The sequence below is a fragment of the Megalobrama amblycephala genome, linkage group LG6 (genome assembly GCF_018812025.1).
Source record: "Megalobrama amblycephala isolate DHTTF-2021 linkage group LG6, ASM1881202v1, whole genome shotgun sequence".
Taxonomy (NCBI): Eukaryota; Metazoa; Chordata; class Actinopteri; order Cypriniformes; family Xenocyprididae; genus Megalobrama; species Megalobrama amblycephala.
In genome coordinates, this window is record NC_063049.1 from 37,955,537 (window position 1) to 37,971,518 (window position 15,982).

The 15,982-nt window shown below is 34.9% G+C and overlaps 1 protein-coding gene across 7 annotated transcripts in view; it reads right to left on the minus strand.

Annotated features, from left to right (window-relative positions):
• The window catches only part of pde1a (phosphodiesterase 1A, calmodulin-dependent), a 133,605-nt gene that overhangs the window by 9,618 nt on the left and 108,005 nt on the right, over positions 1-15,982 (minus strand). For all 7 annotated transcript variants that reach the window (XM_048194511.1, XM_048194509.1, XM_048194512.1 and 4 more), the window contains 7 exons: positions 15,650-15,832; positions 10,178-10,244; positions 9,962-10,078; positions 5,829-5,969; positions 5,525-5,625; positions 1,125-1,250; positions 889-990 (listed from right to left, as the gene is read on the minus strand). In XM_048194511.1, coding sequence (XP_048050468.1) covers positions 889-990; positions 1,125-1,250; positions 5,525-5,625; positions 5,829-5,969; positions 9,962-10,078; positions 10,178-10,244; positions 15,650-15,832 — 837 coding nt within the window. The remainder of the gene's footprint in view (positions 1-888; positions 991-1,124; positions 1,251-5,524; positions 5,626-5,828; positions 5,970-9,961; positions 10,079-10,177; positions 10,245-15,649; positions 15,833-15,982) is intronic.

The following is a 15,982-nucleotide window of genomic DNA, read 5'->3' on the forward strand; positions in this document are numbered from 1 at the left end:
ACAAATGCAATATACAGTAATAGCTGTAATAGCTGCTGAAAATTCAGCTGTCATCATAGAAATAAATTACATTTTAAAATATATTAAAATAGAAAACATATTTTAAATTATAATATTTCACAATATTAATGTATTTTTATTGTATTTGTGATTGTATTTTTACTGTATTTATGTGTATTTTTTACTATATTTGTGTATATTTTTGCTGTATTTGTAATTGTGGTTTTATTGCAGTTTTGTGTGATTGCAGTTTTATAAGATAAATAGTTTTATATTGTATTTGCGAATGTAGTTTTGCTGATAATAACAGTCTTTTTTTAACTCTGTAAATTTGTTTTCGGCACTGACAAAAAAGTACACAATGAAAAGACAGACAGAAATAGACTAAGCAGAAATTTAAAAATAAACTTTAAATGTGAAATTTAAAATGTCAAGAGTCTTAAAATAAATCTAGTTAAAGTCCTGTTAAAAATAATTTCTGCCAAAAGAACAAAGGATTTCTTGCATCAGTAGCACGCATTTGAAATGCGAAAAAAAGTATGTCATCATAGATCTAAAATGCTTTTTGTCCCAAGAATTGGGAAAAGAGACCCTGGAAGTCTAGTTGTTTATTTATGAGCCTGTTTTATGATCTGTGTCGCCTGATTCTGTTTGCAGCTCGACGGATATAATTTATAACAAATGATTTAATAAGCTATAGAAAAGTCTCCAGCAGCTGACACATTTATTTCATCACACAGTATATACATCACACCACCCAGTTGTAATGAGTACAACTACGCAAGAAATATGACACATTATCACAGGGAAGACACACACCGTCACACTCATTCATTAACACCCTCGTGTTCACAAACGCTCAGAGAGAACAGCGGTAGCGTCACTCACCCCTCCGGCTGCTGCAGCGTGTTCCTCATCGTCTTGATCTGCTGGAAATGGCAGGACATATCTGTGCTCATGACCATCTCAATCACCAGCGTACGCAGCTCCCTGCGGGAAGCACAACACAGCGGCTCAACAGAACTCAAAGCACATGCACTTTCCCAGAACAGACCGTCCATTCCTCACAAGGACGGCACGTCCCAGGACATAATGCCAGCGCTGACTGACAAAGCCCAGCATACCTCCAGTCATCTTTCGAGAGGTTGACCAGGATGTTCATCTCATCCTCTTGCATGAGTCTGTAGGCTGCGCTCACATGGTGGTTTTCCAGAACCGAGCGATCGTTGTACAGGATGGCCACTTCTGATCTGTGCAGAACCAAAGGAAGAGGAGTCAAAAAATGTCCTACATGTTCCAATTACTATGCCATTGTAGTAGCATTTTAAAGGTTAGTACACCCAGAAAATGAAAATCATTTATTCACCTTCATGTCATTCTAAGTCTGTATGACTTTCTTTCTTTTATGGAACACAAAAGATGTTCTACAGTATGTGAAAGCTTATTGTCACCAGGGGCTGTCAAGCTTCAAAAAGGACAAAAAAAAACACCATAAAAATTGCATGAAAGTAAATATGACTCATGCAGTACCTTTTAAGTCTTCTGAAGTTTTGTGTGGTGAAAAGAACGTCATTTAAGAGTTCTTTTTCAGTGAAATTATTGCATTGAGTTTTTCAAACATGTCATGTTGGAACCAGTCATGTGATACACAAGAACCAATTGCATTTGGCATCATTGATGTCAAACATGGCTTGACAGATATAAAAGGGCCATTTTTAAATTTAACACAAGATCTTAGCTGCACTTGTACTTATTCAATAGTGACAAACATGTGTCTGGTGTCAATAACTGTCAATGGTACAATTTGTACATTTCTCACTATACACTTTCAATTTTTCTCACTTTGAAGCTTAACAGCCCTGGTCACTATATTTTTTCATTGTACGGAAAAAAGCACCATGGAGATTTCCTCCTATTGTGTCCCATACAAAAAAAATGGATTTATGATATTAACAAAAAACCTTTTTTATTCACTACTTTTTTTTCTTTTCTTTTCTACAAAAGCAAATGTGCTGGTGCTTTAAATAAAAACAGAAATTGTTTGCTAATGTGAAGAACCTATATTGTAACAAAAAAACATTTAGTGTACCAATTCAAAAAATTTAAGTTGGTAAGATTTTTGATCAAATGATGATACAGCTTTGGTGAGCATAATAGACTTCTTTCCAGAGAGAGAGAGAGAGAGAGAGAAAATAAAAATAAAAATTATATATATATATGTGACCTTTGTTCATCTTCAGAACACAAATTAAGATATTTTTGATGAAATATGAGGGTATCTGATCCACACATAGGCATCAACGTCATTGCCCCTTTTGACATCCAGAAAGGTAATTAAAAACGTAGTTGAACTGTCAACGTGACTGCAGTGGTTCAACCTTAATGTTATGAAGCGACGAGAATACTTTTTGTGCACAAACAAAACAAAAATAACGACTTTATTCAGTAGCTCTGGCCAATACTGAGTTCGGATGTAAACAATGAAGCCTGCACTGAGTTCACTACATCAACTACAAATGACAACGGTTCAAATTGTTGAATAAAGTTATTTCTGTTTTTGTTTTTTTGCGCACAAAAAGTATTCTCGTCGCTTCATAACTATAAGGTTGAACCACTGTAGTCACGTTGACTATTTTAACCATGTTTTTAACTACCTTTCTGGACGTCAAAAGGTGCAATGACATTGCTGCCTATGTGTGGATCAGATACCCTCGGATTTCATCAAAAATATCTTAATTTGTGTTCCATAGATGAACAAAGGTCTTACTGGCATGGAATGACATGAGTGTGAGAAATTATTGACAGAAATTTCATTTTTGGGTTAACTAACCCTTTCAGTTTCACAGTTTTTGTGGAAGCTGTGATACATCTTCTTTCAGGATTGTCTGATAAATAGAAAGTTTAAAAGAGTAGCAATTGAAATGAATTGAAATTAAATATACTTACTTGTCCCAGTAAAGTACATTTAATTTCATTTCATTTAATTTCATTTCAAATGCTGCTCAGAGAATGCAATTTCATAATTATATTTCAATTTAACTTTGTACCTTTTTAACTTACCATAAATGTATTTACTGTTACTGACTTTAAAAACGTCCTGACCCCAGTCTTTTGAACTGTATAGAGTATAGCACCTCAAGAACCCTATATAGCCAAAAATGTTTCTCGATAAGAAGAGGGTTTGTTTTTCTGAACCAAAAGTCCTGAAGAACTCTACTATATCATACTGTAAGTTCCTGCCAGTCATTATCCACCTGTTCCACACAAATATATTTCCAAGAAAAGCTATTTTATTCAGAGAGGTAGACGGACAGTACTCGGGAGATTTACTTTTCATTCTCTTGAGGAGTAAATCTGAGGTGAACTACAAGACGAGGTGGGACGTCAGCTGTAGTCAGAGATATCAAAAGTAATGGCTCAATTTTTCCCATCACACAAGCCTTGTTTCCCACAGTTCACTGATGATCAAGCGCTCCTCCAAAATCACTGTATACTGCAGCACCACCCTTGCTATCGGTTTCTATCTGCTGCAAAAGCAAGTGCTGTGATGTAATGATGTCTGTGATGGGCTGTCATGCAAAATGAGGCCTGCTGTAAAGGGATCTCAAGGATCCTTTGGCAAGTATTAATGTGAATAAGATGTCCGGCCTGACTTGAACCAACACAGAGCAACAACAACATGAACGGAGAATCTGACGTAGATTCTGCCACTGAAGATTAATTGAAAACATGATAAATTCCGCTCTCAGCCCCATGATAGCTCACCACAAGGAAGATAAACTGTGTTAGAAATATGACCAGTGGATTCTCTCTCTCTATTACAAATGCACACACACACACACACACACACACACACACACACACACACACACACACACACACACACACACACACACACACAGGTTTGTTTTGCTATCAAAATGAGGACATTCCACAGGCATAATGGTTTACAAACTGTACATTCTATCCCCCTACACTACCCATCACAGGAAACATTCTGCATTTTTACATTTTTAATAAAACATTGTTTAGTATGTTTTTAAAGCTATTTTAAATATGAGGACTCATGAAATGTCATCATATTTCATGTTTATGTTGTAATACCAGTGTAATACCCATGCCATTATACAAATTTGTGTCCTCATTAATCACAAAAACGCGCGCACACACACATCATTATGTTTCTAAGATTCTGAGACAGTATCACATGCATCCTTCAAAGAGCATTGTGACAGGCTTGCATTAGTACAAATATCCTTTGAAAATGGTGGGAAAGGCAAAAGAAATGCTATTTATAAATATTAATAATACATACAAAAATATAATAAATATTTTATAAATATGAATAAATGTCAAATGTTTTATATATATATAATATTTGTATATTCATTTATATATTCATATATAATATATTATATATACATAATATTTTATACATATATATATATATATATATATATATATATATATATATATATATATATATATATATATATATATATATATATATATATATATTTTATATATAAAAATGTTAATATTAATATTGATTAATAATGGGAAAATTAAATTTGAAATAGTAAATACAAAATATAAAAAATATTAAATAAAAAAATATATTTTAATATAAAATCAACTTATGATTCTGTTTGTACTGAACTAAACATTTTAGATACTAAATATAAGCATGTTTATGTCTACGTTATAATTCAATTCCCTGAACCACAAAACTAGTCATAAAAATGTATACATCACCTGAAAGCTGAATAAAGCTTTCCGCTGATGTATGGTTTGTTAGGATAGGACAATATTTTACCCAAGATACAACTATTTGAAAATCTGGAATCTGAGTGTGCAAAAAAAATCAAAATATAGAGAAAATTGCCTTTAAAGTTGTCCAAATGAAGTCCTTAGCAATGCATATCCACACACAAAAATAATTTTTTGATATATTTACGGTAGGAAATTTAAAAAATGTCTTCATGGAACATGATCCTTACTTAATATCCTAATGATTTTTGGCATAAAAGAAAAAAAATCTATAATTTTGACCCATACAATGTATTGTTGGCTATTACTACAAATATACCCGTGTGACTTATGACTGGTTTGTGGTCCAGGGTCACATGTATTAGTTGAAAAACCTAAACTAAATGAAAATTAGAAACGTTTCTTCGGCAATAAACTGTAATAAGTTTAAGTTGAAGCACTAAAATTATTAACTGTATACAAATAAAACTAAAATGAACACTGAAACTGAAACAAAAATAAATGAAAAGTAATAAGAAATATTTTTAAAAAATTAAACTAAAATTAACATGATCTGATTCAAAATATTAATAAAAGTGTTAAAAAACCACTGCTCTAGATCATCAGGTTTAATGTAATCATTGGGAGCTGGTCTAAGTAGTTTTCATACAGTTACATTCATACAAAAACACAGCGCATCATTACGTCAGCTTATTTCAATTTTGGACAATTCATTGAGATTATTGGCTGCATTTTATTGGAGCTCATCACACACCTGGTCTGGATGTGGAAGTTATTGGTCGTTCCAGTGTGTTCAAAGTCGTGGATAGCAGCAGCAAACACCATGGCCAATATTTCCAGTTCAGTGAGCCAGTGCTGTGGGAGAGCAGACCAGTCAGCCATTACCCAAATAATCATCATTACCGCGATTCAACATCATTACAACGCATTTCAACAGCTGCGCATATTAACCTGCAAGTTAAGACCTCAAGCGCTCGGCTCGTATTGACTACAAACAGATGTCATATTTGTTTGTCAGTGCGAGACATGCATGCACAATTCACTGAGCGCTCGCTCACCATAATGCCCGTGTGCAGCATCAGATAGTGTGCCGTCTGCGTCACATCAGCAGCGTGGATCAGATTGTGGTAGGGGTTTCTGTGCTTGCTGTAGCCCATTTCCAGAGCTTCCACAAATGACACCAAGGAGGACACTGGTATCTACAGAGAACAACAATCCCAGTTACAAAAATAGAGTACTTGTGATTGTGCATTTTAACCACACCGCCATTCAAAAGTGTTTTTGTTATTGAAAGAAATTTATATTATTTAGTGAGAAAATATTAAATTGATCAAATATGACAGTAAACATTACAAAAGAAAATTGCAACTGTTTTAGTTGAAGAACTATACTAAAACTAAAACTGAAATAATAAATTAAAGATAAATATAAATATTTAATGTTTAACTAATAAAAATGACAAAAATACATCATTACAAAAAAGACTAAAATATAAGACAATTACATTAGACTAAAATATATATATAAAAAACTGAAAATATAAAAAAGCTAATTCAATACATTATTGAATACTATAATAGTATAAACTAGCGATAAAAGTTCTGAATAATTAAGATTTTTTTTTAATTTTCTGAAGTCTTTTATGTGCACCAAAACCACATTTATTTGATAAAATATACAGTAAAAAATATTGTTAAATATAATTACAATTTAAAATAACTGTTTTCTATTTTAATATATTGCAAAATTTTATTTATTACTGTGATTGCAAAGCGTTTTTTTCCATGATACACTACCATTTAAAAGTTTTAAAATTAAAACTTTTATTCAACAAGGATACATTAAATTGATTCAATTGCCAGTAAAGACATTTATAATATTTCAAAAGTTTTTTTTATTATTTAAATGCTGTTCTTTTAAACTTTCCATTCATCAAAAAAAAAAAAAAAAGCAGCAATGTTTTCAACATAATATTAATTATGATAATAATAATAATTATTATAATATTCTATAATTATAATTATAATTGAAATTATGATTTCTGAAGGATCATGTGACACTGAAGACTGGAGTAATGATGCTGTAAACATTCAGCTTTGCATCACAGGAATAAATTACATTTTAAAATATACTAAAACAGTTATTTTAAAATGTAATATTTCACAATATTACTGTTTTTACTTTATTTTAGATCAAATAAATTCAGCCTTGGAGAGCAGAAGAGACCATAAAACCCCAATGTGTTAAAAGAAAAAAAATCTAACTAACTGGCTTTGGTTTTGGATTCCCAACCCTACTAGAGACACAGAATGGGCCTTCAAGCTGCAGTCGGAGGCCTTAAATTTCCTGTCATAGCAGATTAATGGAGCATGTTACAGGCAACCGAAGGGCTTCCTGTAAGGGAACAGTTTGCATCAGCGTAATATCAATGTGTAATCACATGGAGAGCAGGGAGTCCATACCTCACCACCTAAACCCAAACACAGGCAACGTGTGTCAGTTGCATTTAAATTGTAATCAGGGATCTGTGTGTGTGTGAGTTCAGATTCTGTCATCACTGTGATTGTGAAAAAGGGTAAGAAGTGATGGGAGCAGACACAATGGTGAAAAACAAAGAAAGAGAGCAGATGGAAACTGTCAGACGCCTCATATCAGATGTATATCACATATAAATCTCCTGTTACACGGTCAAAACATGTATGCTTTGGAGACAACACCAACTTTGGTTAAAACTTTGGTTAAGAAAAAAAGGTGATTCCAAAAGGATGAAATCATAATATATTAAAGAAATAGCTCACAAACAACTCACATTCATTTCTTTTCAAACCTGTGTGACTTTCTTCCGTTGAACACAAAAAGAACATGATGTGCTTGTTACTTTTTTTCTATGCAATTACAAAGAACAGTCACTGGAGCTTTCAAGTTTTAAAAATGAAGCAAAATCACCATAAATGTATCATTAAAGTAATCCAAAAAGTCTTTTGATGCCATACAACAGTTTTGTGTCATGAATGATTTGTGAACAAATCATTATTGAGTTGGATATTTTAAATTGATCTCGTATTGATTCAGCCATAGAGAACTTCGGTTACGGAGTCCTCAATTCTAGAACTGATTCTATAATTCTGAACTGACTCAGTGATTGACAACTTATATTTCAGTCTTTTCTCACACAAAGCAATAGAAGGTATGCACATGACATCACAGTAGGCGGGAGTCACTGCGGTTACACCCAAAAGACTGAGTGGCAGTGTTGGTGTTCGGTTTGAATGCTGCGCAAAACACACAAAACACATCTAAAATGGGAAAGAGCTGTGCGATTGACTGTACATAGATTCAGCAAGAAATCAGAGCAATTTTTTTATAGACTGCTGAAAGCATCAGAAAAGAGAAGCAAATAATTCGCAGAAACAACTGGAATCCAGGCAGAGAAAAGTGGATTTGCAGTTATGATTTTGTGTCAGATATGTTGGATTTTGGGGTAAAATTATACCCTCGGTTATATATTGTATTGACAACAATTCAATATTTACCATCTTATATTCTGCATAACTGTAAAGTTTTTGTTAATGTTTATTAAAAAACGTCCATTATGAGCCTTGTGTTCTACAAAGGGGGATGGTTAGATAACGTTAGACAAACCCAGGTTTTTTGCTAGTTTCAGCCTGACGCAGTTATCACTTAAATAGCAAATGCACTCGCAGCCATCTGTTCGGCCATGGGTGTGCTGGTCTGAAAACGAGGTGTGTTGCATTGTTGGCGTGTTGCTATTTTGAGGGAACTGAAACGACTGCGCCATTGACTTTTTATTCCAGGTTTTTGTTGGTCAACGGCACAGTCGTTTTCAGTTGCCCTAAAATAGCAACATGCCAACAATGCACCTAAACACACCTCGTTTTCAGACCAGCAGTATTATTATTTTTTTGTGTGTTATTTAAAAGGTGCGTTAGTAATATGCGCCTATATGCGGGTGCACAACGCGTGTACACTCTGCTTGTTACACACACGGATGCGCAGCAGCACACAAACATGCCAAATATTAAAAATAAAAGGATTACAAATGTAAAAGATTATTATTGTGTACATAAAGATAAAATGTAAATGTCATAATGGATAGTCATTGCATGTATTAGAAATACCTATTTGCAGTAATGACAAATGAAACAAATCGTTGCAATTTAAATTGACTCGCTAGGTTGAGAGTGTCTGTATTCTGCCATGTTAATAGCGAATTCGCCACAGTGCAAGTGCACCTGGCTTTTAAAGGGAATAGGAGATGACACTCTGATTGGGTTATTGCATGTTACACACAAAACTCATTAAGAGACTAGGTACAACCCTTTTGGACCATGCACCTGGCGCGCTGACCATTTTTCTAACCTTAACCTAACCCAGATCGTTAAAATAGGGCCCTAAAAGTTTCTACAAAATATATAGAAACAACTAGAATATCAGTTGATGTACTCATCACTTTTATCCCATCTAGATGTACAGTATGACTAAGCATCAAGTCAAATTTATTAGCGCTTCACAATACACGTCATTTCCAAGCAGCTTTACAGAAAGTCATAATGTTATGTCTATAAAGCCTTGGTGCAAGTTGCAGGGCTGGGTGATATGACGATATAACAAGTATGGTATTTCCCAGATGTCAAAATCAGGTACATATAAATGTCAGGAAACCCGATTCCTGGCCACGTGTCAATATCCACGGACCACTGGTTCTTTGTTAAGTTGTAAAGAACACTGTTGAGTCCAACTGCCTTTATTTTAAGCAGATAATTGTTTGTTTTACTCCCGTTTTCACAGTTTCCTCTATTAAATCTAGTCATGCTGCAAGATGTTTTGCCACTCAGTCCTGCTGAGGGGGCTGTGTCCCAGCGGGAAAGTGACGTCAATGCATACCCGCTATAGTATGACTTCAGAAGTCTTTGAATATAGTGCATAAGTCATATAGATATTTTACATGGTTCTTTTGCCTTCTTTTTGAAGCTTGAGAACCTCTGTCCTCATTGAGCATGAAAAAGGGGACAAGGCAGGTGTATGGAATGAAATGAATAAATGACAGAATAAATTTTATTCAGTGGCAGCATGAGAGTTTCCCTATGGGCTCATGAGTCAGAATCCAAAGTAAGCAGTGTGTTTAATATCACAGTTTTGATGTGTGTCTGGTTTTTGCAGTCTCTCGTACCCTGAAGCGGCTGATCAGGTCATATCTGGTGAGCAGTTCATACACCAGGAACTTCAGAGCGTGTTCGCTACTCGCCTCTTGGAGCGTGAAGACGTCAAATGACCATTTATCAACATCCTGAAAAAGAGGAAGACTCCTATGAATTGGTGGCAGATATAAAACTTTAAGGAAACAAATGAAATCCATGTTATAATCTACTGTAAAGATAATATGTACCTTTAGAGCTGCAATTACAGATGGTGGATAGGTCAACCCTGCCATGTTGGATGTTCTTCTGTACATTCTGCAAACATGCACACAATCACTATGACCAGCTGACGTTTATTTTTAACAAGGTACATTTCAGTACAATGTTTGTTTGTTTTTTCATATTTCAATTCACATGTAAAATTGCATTTGGGTAGCTGACGTTGAATACATTTGGGGAGCTGATGTTCTGAAGTGCTACTGTATACTCCAAATATACATATATTTTAAAAGCATTTTGCTCATTCTTTATGCATGCAAATTATTTGTCACACCATGTAAAATAAACTAGTGATGAACTAGGCAAAATGTGATTAAAATGGTAAGAAACCTCTAAATTTACCTAAAATATACATTTAAAAACACTGCTTCAGGAAGCATCGGAACATAAACGAATCAGTTTGTCGAATCATGATTCAGATCGCATGTCAAACTGCCAAACTGCTGAAATCATGTGACTTTGGCGCTCCGAACCGCTGATTCGACACACTGATTCATTTGTGCTCCGAAGCTTCCTGAAGCAGTGTTTTGAAATCGGCCATCACTATATAAATCATTATTTAGTTTTTTTGCCGCACCAAAAATATTCTTGTCGCTTTATAATATTAATATTGAACCACTGTACTCACATGAACTGATTTAAATATGTTTTTAGTACATTAATGGATCTGTCATTATGTCATTGCTCCCTATGGAGGCCTCACTGAGCCATCAGATTTCAACTAAAATATCTTAATTTGTGTTCTGAAGATGAACGAAGGTCTTATGGGTGTGGAACGGCATGAGGGTGAGTAATAAATGACATAATTTTCATTTTTGGGTGAACTAACCCTTTAAGCAAGAAATTTTGACCTCTTTAATCTTACACTGTAAGTGACAAACAATATAAGATCATTTAACTGTTCCTCACAATTCCAAGGATTTTTTTTTTACTAAGGTCTGAAGTAAAAATGGAGCTTTACAGAAGTGTCTAAGAGATGAGAAGTTTTTCACAGTAAAGTCAAATGTGACACATGTACATGTAGTTGACCGAATCTTCATAGAACTGTATTCCCTGTATGATCAAGTACACTCAAGTGGGAACACTTTATAGAAAAAAAAATATAAATAAATAAATAAATAAATAAATAAGCAGGGCATAATACTAAAACTTTCCTTTTTAAAAGAGGGTGGAAAAGCACTTAATAATGAAAACGTCATGTTACGCAACACAGTCCAGATTCCAAAATAATTGTACATAATGATCAAATTCAGTTCCAGTGTTCTTTTTAACTTGGCTCTTGCTGAATTAATCCCAATACTGGAAAATGAACACGTTCATATATGGAGAACATTTTTATGTCTCTGTCTGGTGTCTTAATTTATTGGACATAATAATGAACTTACAAATGTTAAAGAATGAAATTATATTAATTAGTTTTATTTAATCACAATGTCACAATTATACGTAGCCCCTAAAGGGACATGGTGGTGGAAAAAATATGAGATAGGAGGAAAAATATATATTTCAAAACTTTTGTATTCGCTCACAAAACCTTTGCATTCCCTTGACAAACTTTGCATTCCATTGTAAAGTTTTGCAAACAAACGCACAGTTTCTTGGAGGAACGCAAACATTTTGCAAGAGAATGCAAAAGCATTGACATATAATTTTTCCTTTTATCTCATATATACACAGTGGGTACGGAAAGTATTCAGACCCCCTTAAATTTTTCACTCTTTGTTATATTGCAGCCATTTGCTAAAATCATTTAAGTTCATTTTTTTTCCTCATTAATGTACACACAGCACCCCATATTGACAGAAAAACACAGAATTGTTGACATTTTTGCAGATTTATTAAAAAAGAAAAACTGAAATATCACATGGTCCTAAGTATTCAGACCCTTTGATTATACTGATTGGACTTGATTAGGAAAGCCACACACCTGTCTATATAAGACCTTACAGCTCACAGTGCATGTCAGAGCAAATGAGAGTCATGAGGTCAAAGGAACTGCCTGAAGAGCTCGGAGACAGAATTGTGGCAAGGCACAGATCTGGCCAAGGTTACAAAAAAATTTCTGCTGCACTTAAGGTTCCTAAGAGCACAGTGGCCTCCATAATCCTTAAATGGAAGACGTTTGGGACGAACAGATAATAATAAAGTTTCAGTGTTTGAGTTTGTCCAGCGCATATTTCTGAAAGTCTGGCTTACCCCTTTTTTTAACCACAAAATAAGAGATTTTTTCCTAATTTGAATGTCTTTTATCATTAATATCCATTCGATATCACACACCACCCGGTGATCAGCGCTTCAAGCTCAACAGGTGTCTATGACATTCTGAATGAGTTTCCATGGAAATGAGGAGCTCTGCCCATGTAAGAGGGAGGCAGCTCGCACGCATTACTCAGACGTGAGGGTACATGCCACAGAGAAGAGGACTGCAATGCAAATGGAATAGACCGAGATGTTCATTTTCAGTTACTGGAAAAGATTATGCAGAACAAGCCCTTAAGTGTGTGTCTTATGTGTCGGTAATCTTGGTAGACATTTTCCCAGTTAGCAGGAAAACAATGGGAAAGTCTGTGAAATGAGACTGTCTGTATGATTTAAACTCACTTAGAGGCTGCATGTAAAATGGTAAAACAAAGGCTCTGTCCTTACACAGGCAGCTGCCTTCAAAGGCAAAACCCTGGTCTATTATATTTATCTGCAATTTTAACAGCGTTGTGTTGTGTGTTGCACATCACAGAAGACATTGTTACCATCTGTTAATTTTTATTGTAGGAGAAAACGAGTTAATTTTAAGCTTTTTTGCACTATTTTCATCTTCTGGTGACGTTTTCTTACACCTATAGTACATCGATGACTCATCAGTGTCTCATAATTATTCATGAGACTATGTGTCCTTATCCTATGAGAAGACGCCTCGCTTAATTATTCACAACGAAACGTGTTGATTTCCTTCAAACTGTGAGATTGTGAAAGCTGCATTAATGTGTCAAAAAATGAGTGTTCGTGTTGAGGAGTGTTAAGAAAGAATGAGTTTTCTTTCTAGGAGATTCTGTGTCGCAGAAATTCTCTTCCATATATCCTGAGTCTTCGACACAAATGCAATTTATCCATACTGAGTGTGTCTTTACGGCCCCTTGATATAACGGCTTATAAAAATGCCACAAAATAAACCTCAAAAGTTATTAAATATGCAATTAATATATAATCAAAACACATTCATATATATTTTTGATGCAGAGTACAAATGCTTAAAGCTGTCGCAGGATATGTATTGTATGTGTGTAATTTACGGTGAGCTGAAAAAAACATGTATAATATATTTGTTGATTTTGGTGTGTGTAATAGTAAATTGCAGTATGCATTTGTGGGAAGCCTTGATGCTTTTAACTGAAAAAAACTGTCTGAATCAGAAGCTGTTGTTGTGTTGTCGGCCTCCCCTCTTCCCCCATCCACTCCCACTGTTTACCATGCTCACTTTTGTAGCATTTTTCAAAACTGTGGGGAGAAATAACTGGTGCTGAAACAGGGGGTTCATGAACCTTTAATGTTGAAACGTTTCTCAGCCAATAAAATGATATTGTAATAAAAAGTGTTTCTGTCATGACAGCTCTCTGAGTGTTTGGCACGGTAATGGATATGACAGTGTTGATATGTTTGGTGTTGGCGGAATAGATCTGCTACGCTGCTGCTGCAGAGCAAGTACGGGACTTGCTACAGCCAATACATACACAACACGCTGCTGTGAGCATGTAAGACATGCTGCTGCTGTTCAATTAACGTACATGAATTACCCATAGCAGACCTATACAGGTGGAGCAGGGGAAGGTGGAGGGTTTCTGAAAGCGTGCTGTACTGCTACAGCAAATGCTGACCAAGTTTTTGAAGGTTGAGCAGTGAGCTCATTGGCTGCTGATACAGCAGAAACCAATCAGCTGTGCACTATAGAGAATTATGTGATTGTTATCAGCCAGCGCCATCTAGAGTTTCATGACAGAACTTTGTATTAGATATACTTATATTACATATATTGTAATTAAATTTTTTTTTTTTTTTTTTAATATCTTGGAATAATTTGTTGCAACGCATTCTTGGATTGTCTTTTCCATGAGCAATAGAATTAGAATGGCTTCTAATTTCGTCAAAGTGAGGAATCTTAAAGGATTAGTTCACTTTCAAATTAAATTTTCCAGATAATTTACTCACCCCCATGTCATCCAAGATGTTTATGTCCTTCTTTCTTCAGTCGAAAAGAAATTAAGGTTTTTGATGAAAACATTCCAGGATTATTCTCCTTGTAGTGGACTTTAATTGGCCCAAAATGGTTGAAGGTCAAAATTACAGTTTCAGTGCAGCTTCAAAGGGCTTTAAACGATACCAGACGAGGAATAAGGGTCTTATCTAGTAAAACAATCTTTTTCTAAATTTTTAATTTTCAAAAAAAAAAAAAGAAAAGAAAATGTATATAAACAAATGATTCCACCAGGCCGCACTTCTGTATTCTTCAAAAAGCTTATGCTGTATGTCCTATACCTTCCCTATTCATCTTATGGAAAAAACGGAACTGGCGCCGCGTTCGTTCCGTAAGTAGAATAGGGAAGACATAGGACATACAGCGTAAGCTTTTTGAAGAATACAGAAGTGCAGTCTGGCGAAACCACTTGCAAGGTGATCATTTGTGTTTAAAAATGTTTTCTTTTTTTTCTCTTTTTTTTAAATGACCGATCGTGTTGCTAGATAAGACCCTTAATCCTCATCTGGTATCATTTAAAGCCCTTTGAAGCTGCACTGAAACTGTAATTTTGACCTTCAACCGTTTGGGAGTCCGCTATAAGGAGAATAATCCTGGAATGTTTTCATCAAAAACCTTTATTTCTTTTCAACTGAAGAGAGAAAGACATGAACATCTTGGATGACATGGGGGTGAGTAAATTATCAGGAAAATTTAATTTGAAAATGGACTAATCCTTTAAGAGGCAGCATAATTATGTTGCCTATGTGGGCGGCTCACTGGGTGAAAATTTCTAGGCAGAATGTTAAAGGGTTTGTCCACTCTAAAATGAAAATTCTGTCATCATTTACTCACCCTCATGACATTTCAAACCTGTATGCATTTCTTTCTTCTGCTGAACACAAAAGATTATATTTTTGAAGAATGTTGGTAACCAAACAGTTTTGGTTCCCCTTGACTATCATTGTATTTTTTGTCCATACAATGGAAGTCAATGGGAACCAAAACTATTTGGTTACCAACATTCTTTGAACGATGTAAGGGTGAGTAAATGATGTCAGAATTTTCATTTTTGGGTGATCATTTTAAAAAATATCATGACATTTTGTGTAAAATGTTACTGACAATTAATTATTGAGCATAAAATCACAATGAATTTATTATTAAATGAATAATAACAATCAAGTATTTCATTATTATCAAAATCAATAAATACCGTTCAACAAAGATCCCAGCCTGAACGGCGTGAACAATGCTGCGGAACCGGGGCTTCTCCTCGGGCCGTCTGCGCACCACTCCCATCTTTCTGGTGAAGGTGGAGGCCAGCCAATCTCGCACCTCCATGGGCACAGAGTCTGCCTGGATATCACTGAGCTCATCCTCAGTGTCCAGAAGCCGCCTAGAGAAAAGCAAACATTTTCAGAGAGGATATTACTCCAAAGAGCCTACAGCAGCTGCTGTGAAGAGCAGACAGCATATGACCTTTTTCAAGATAAATATTGTAGGTTAGTATGTGCCGTAGATGAGTCTTGCAATCTAGTTATTTGGT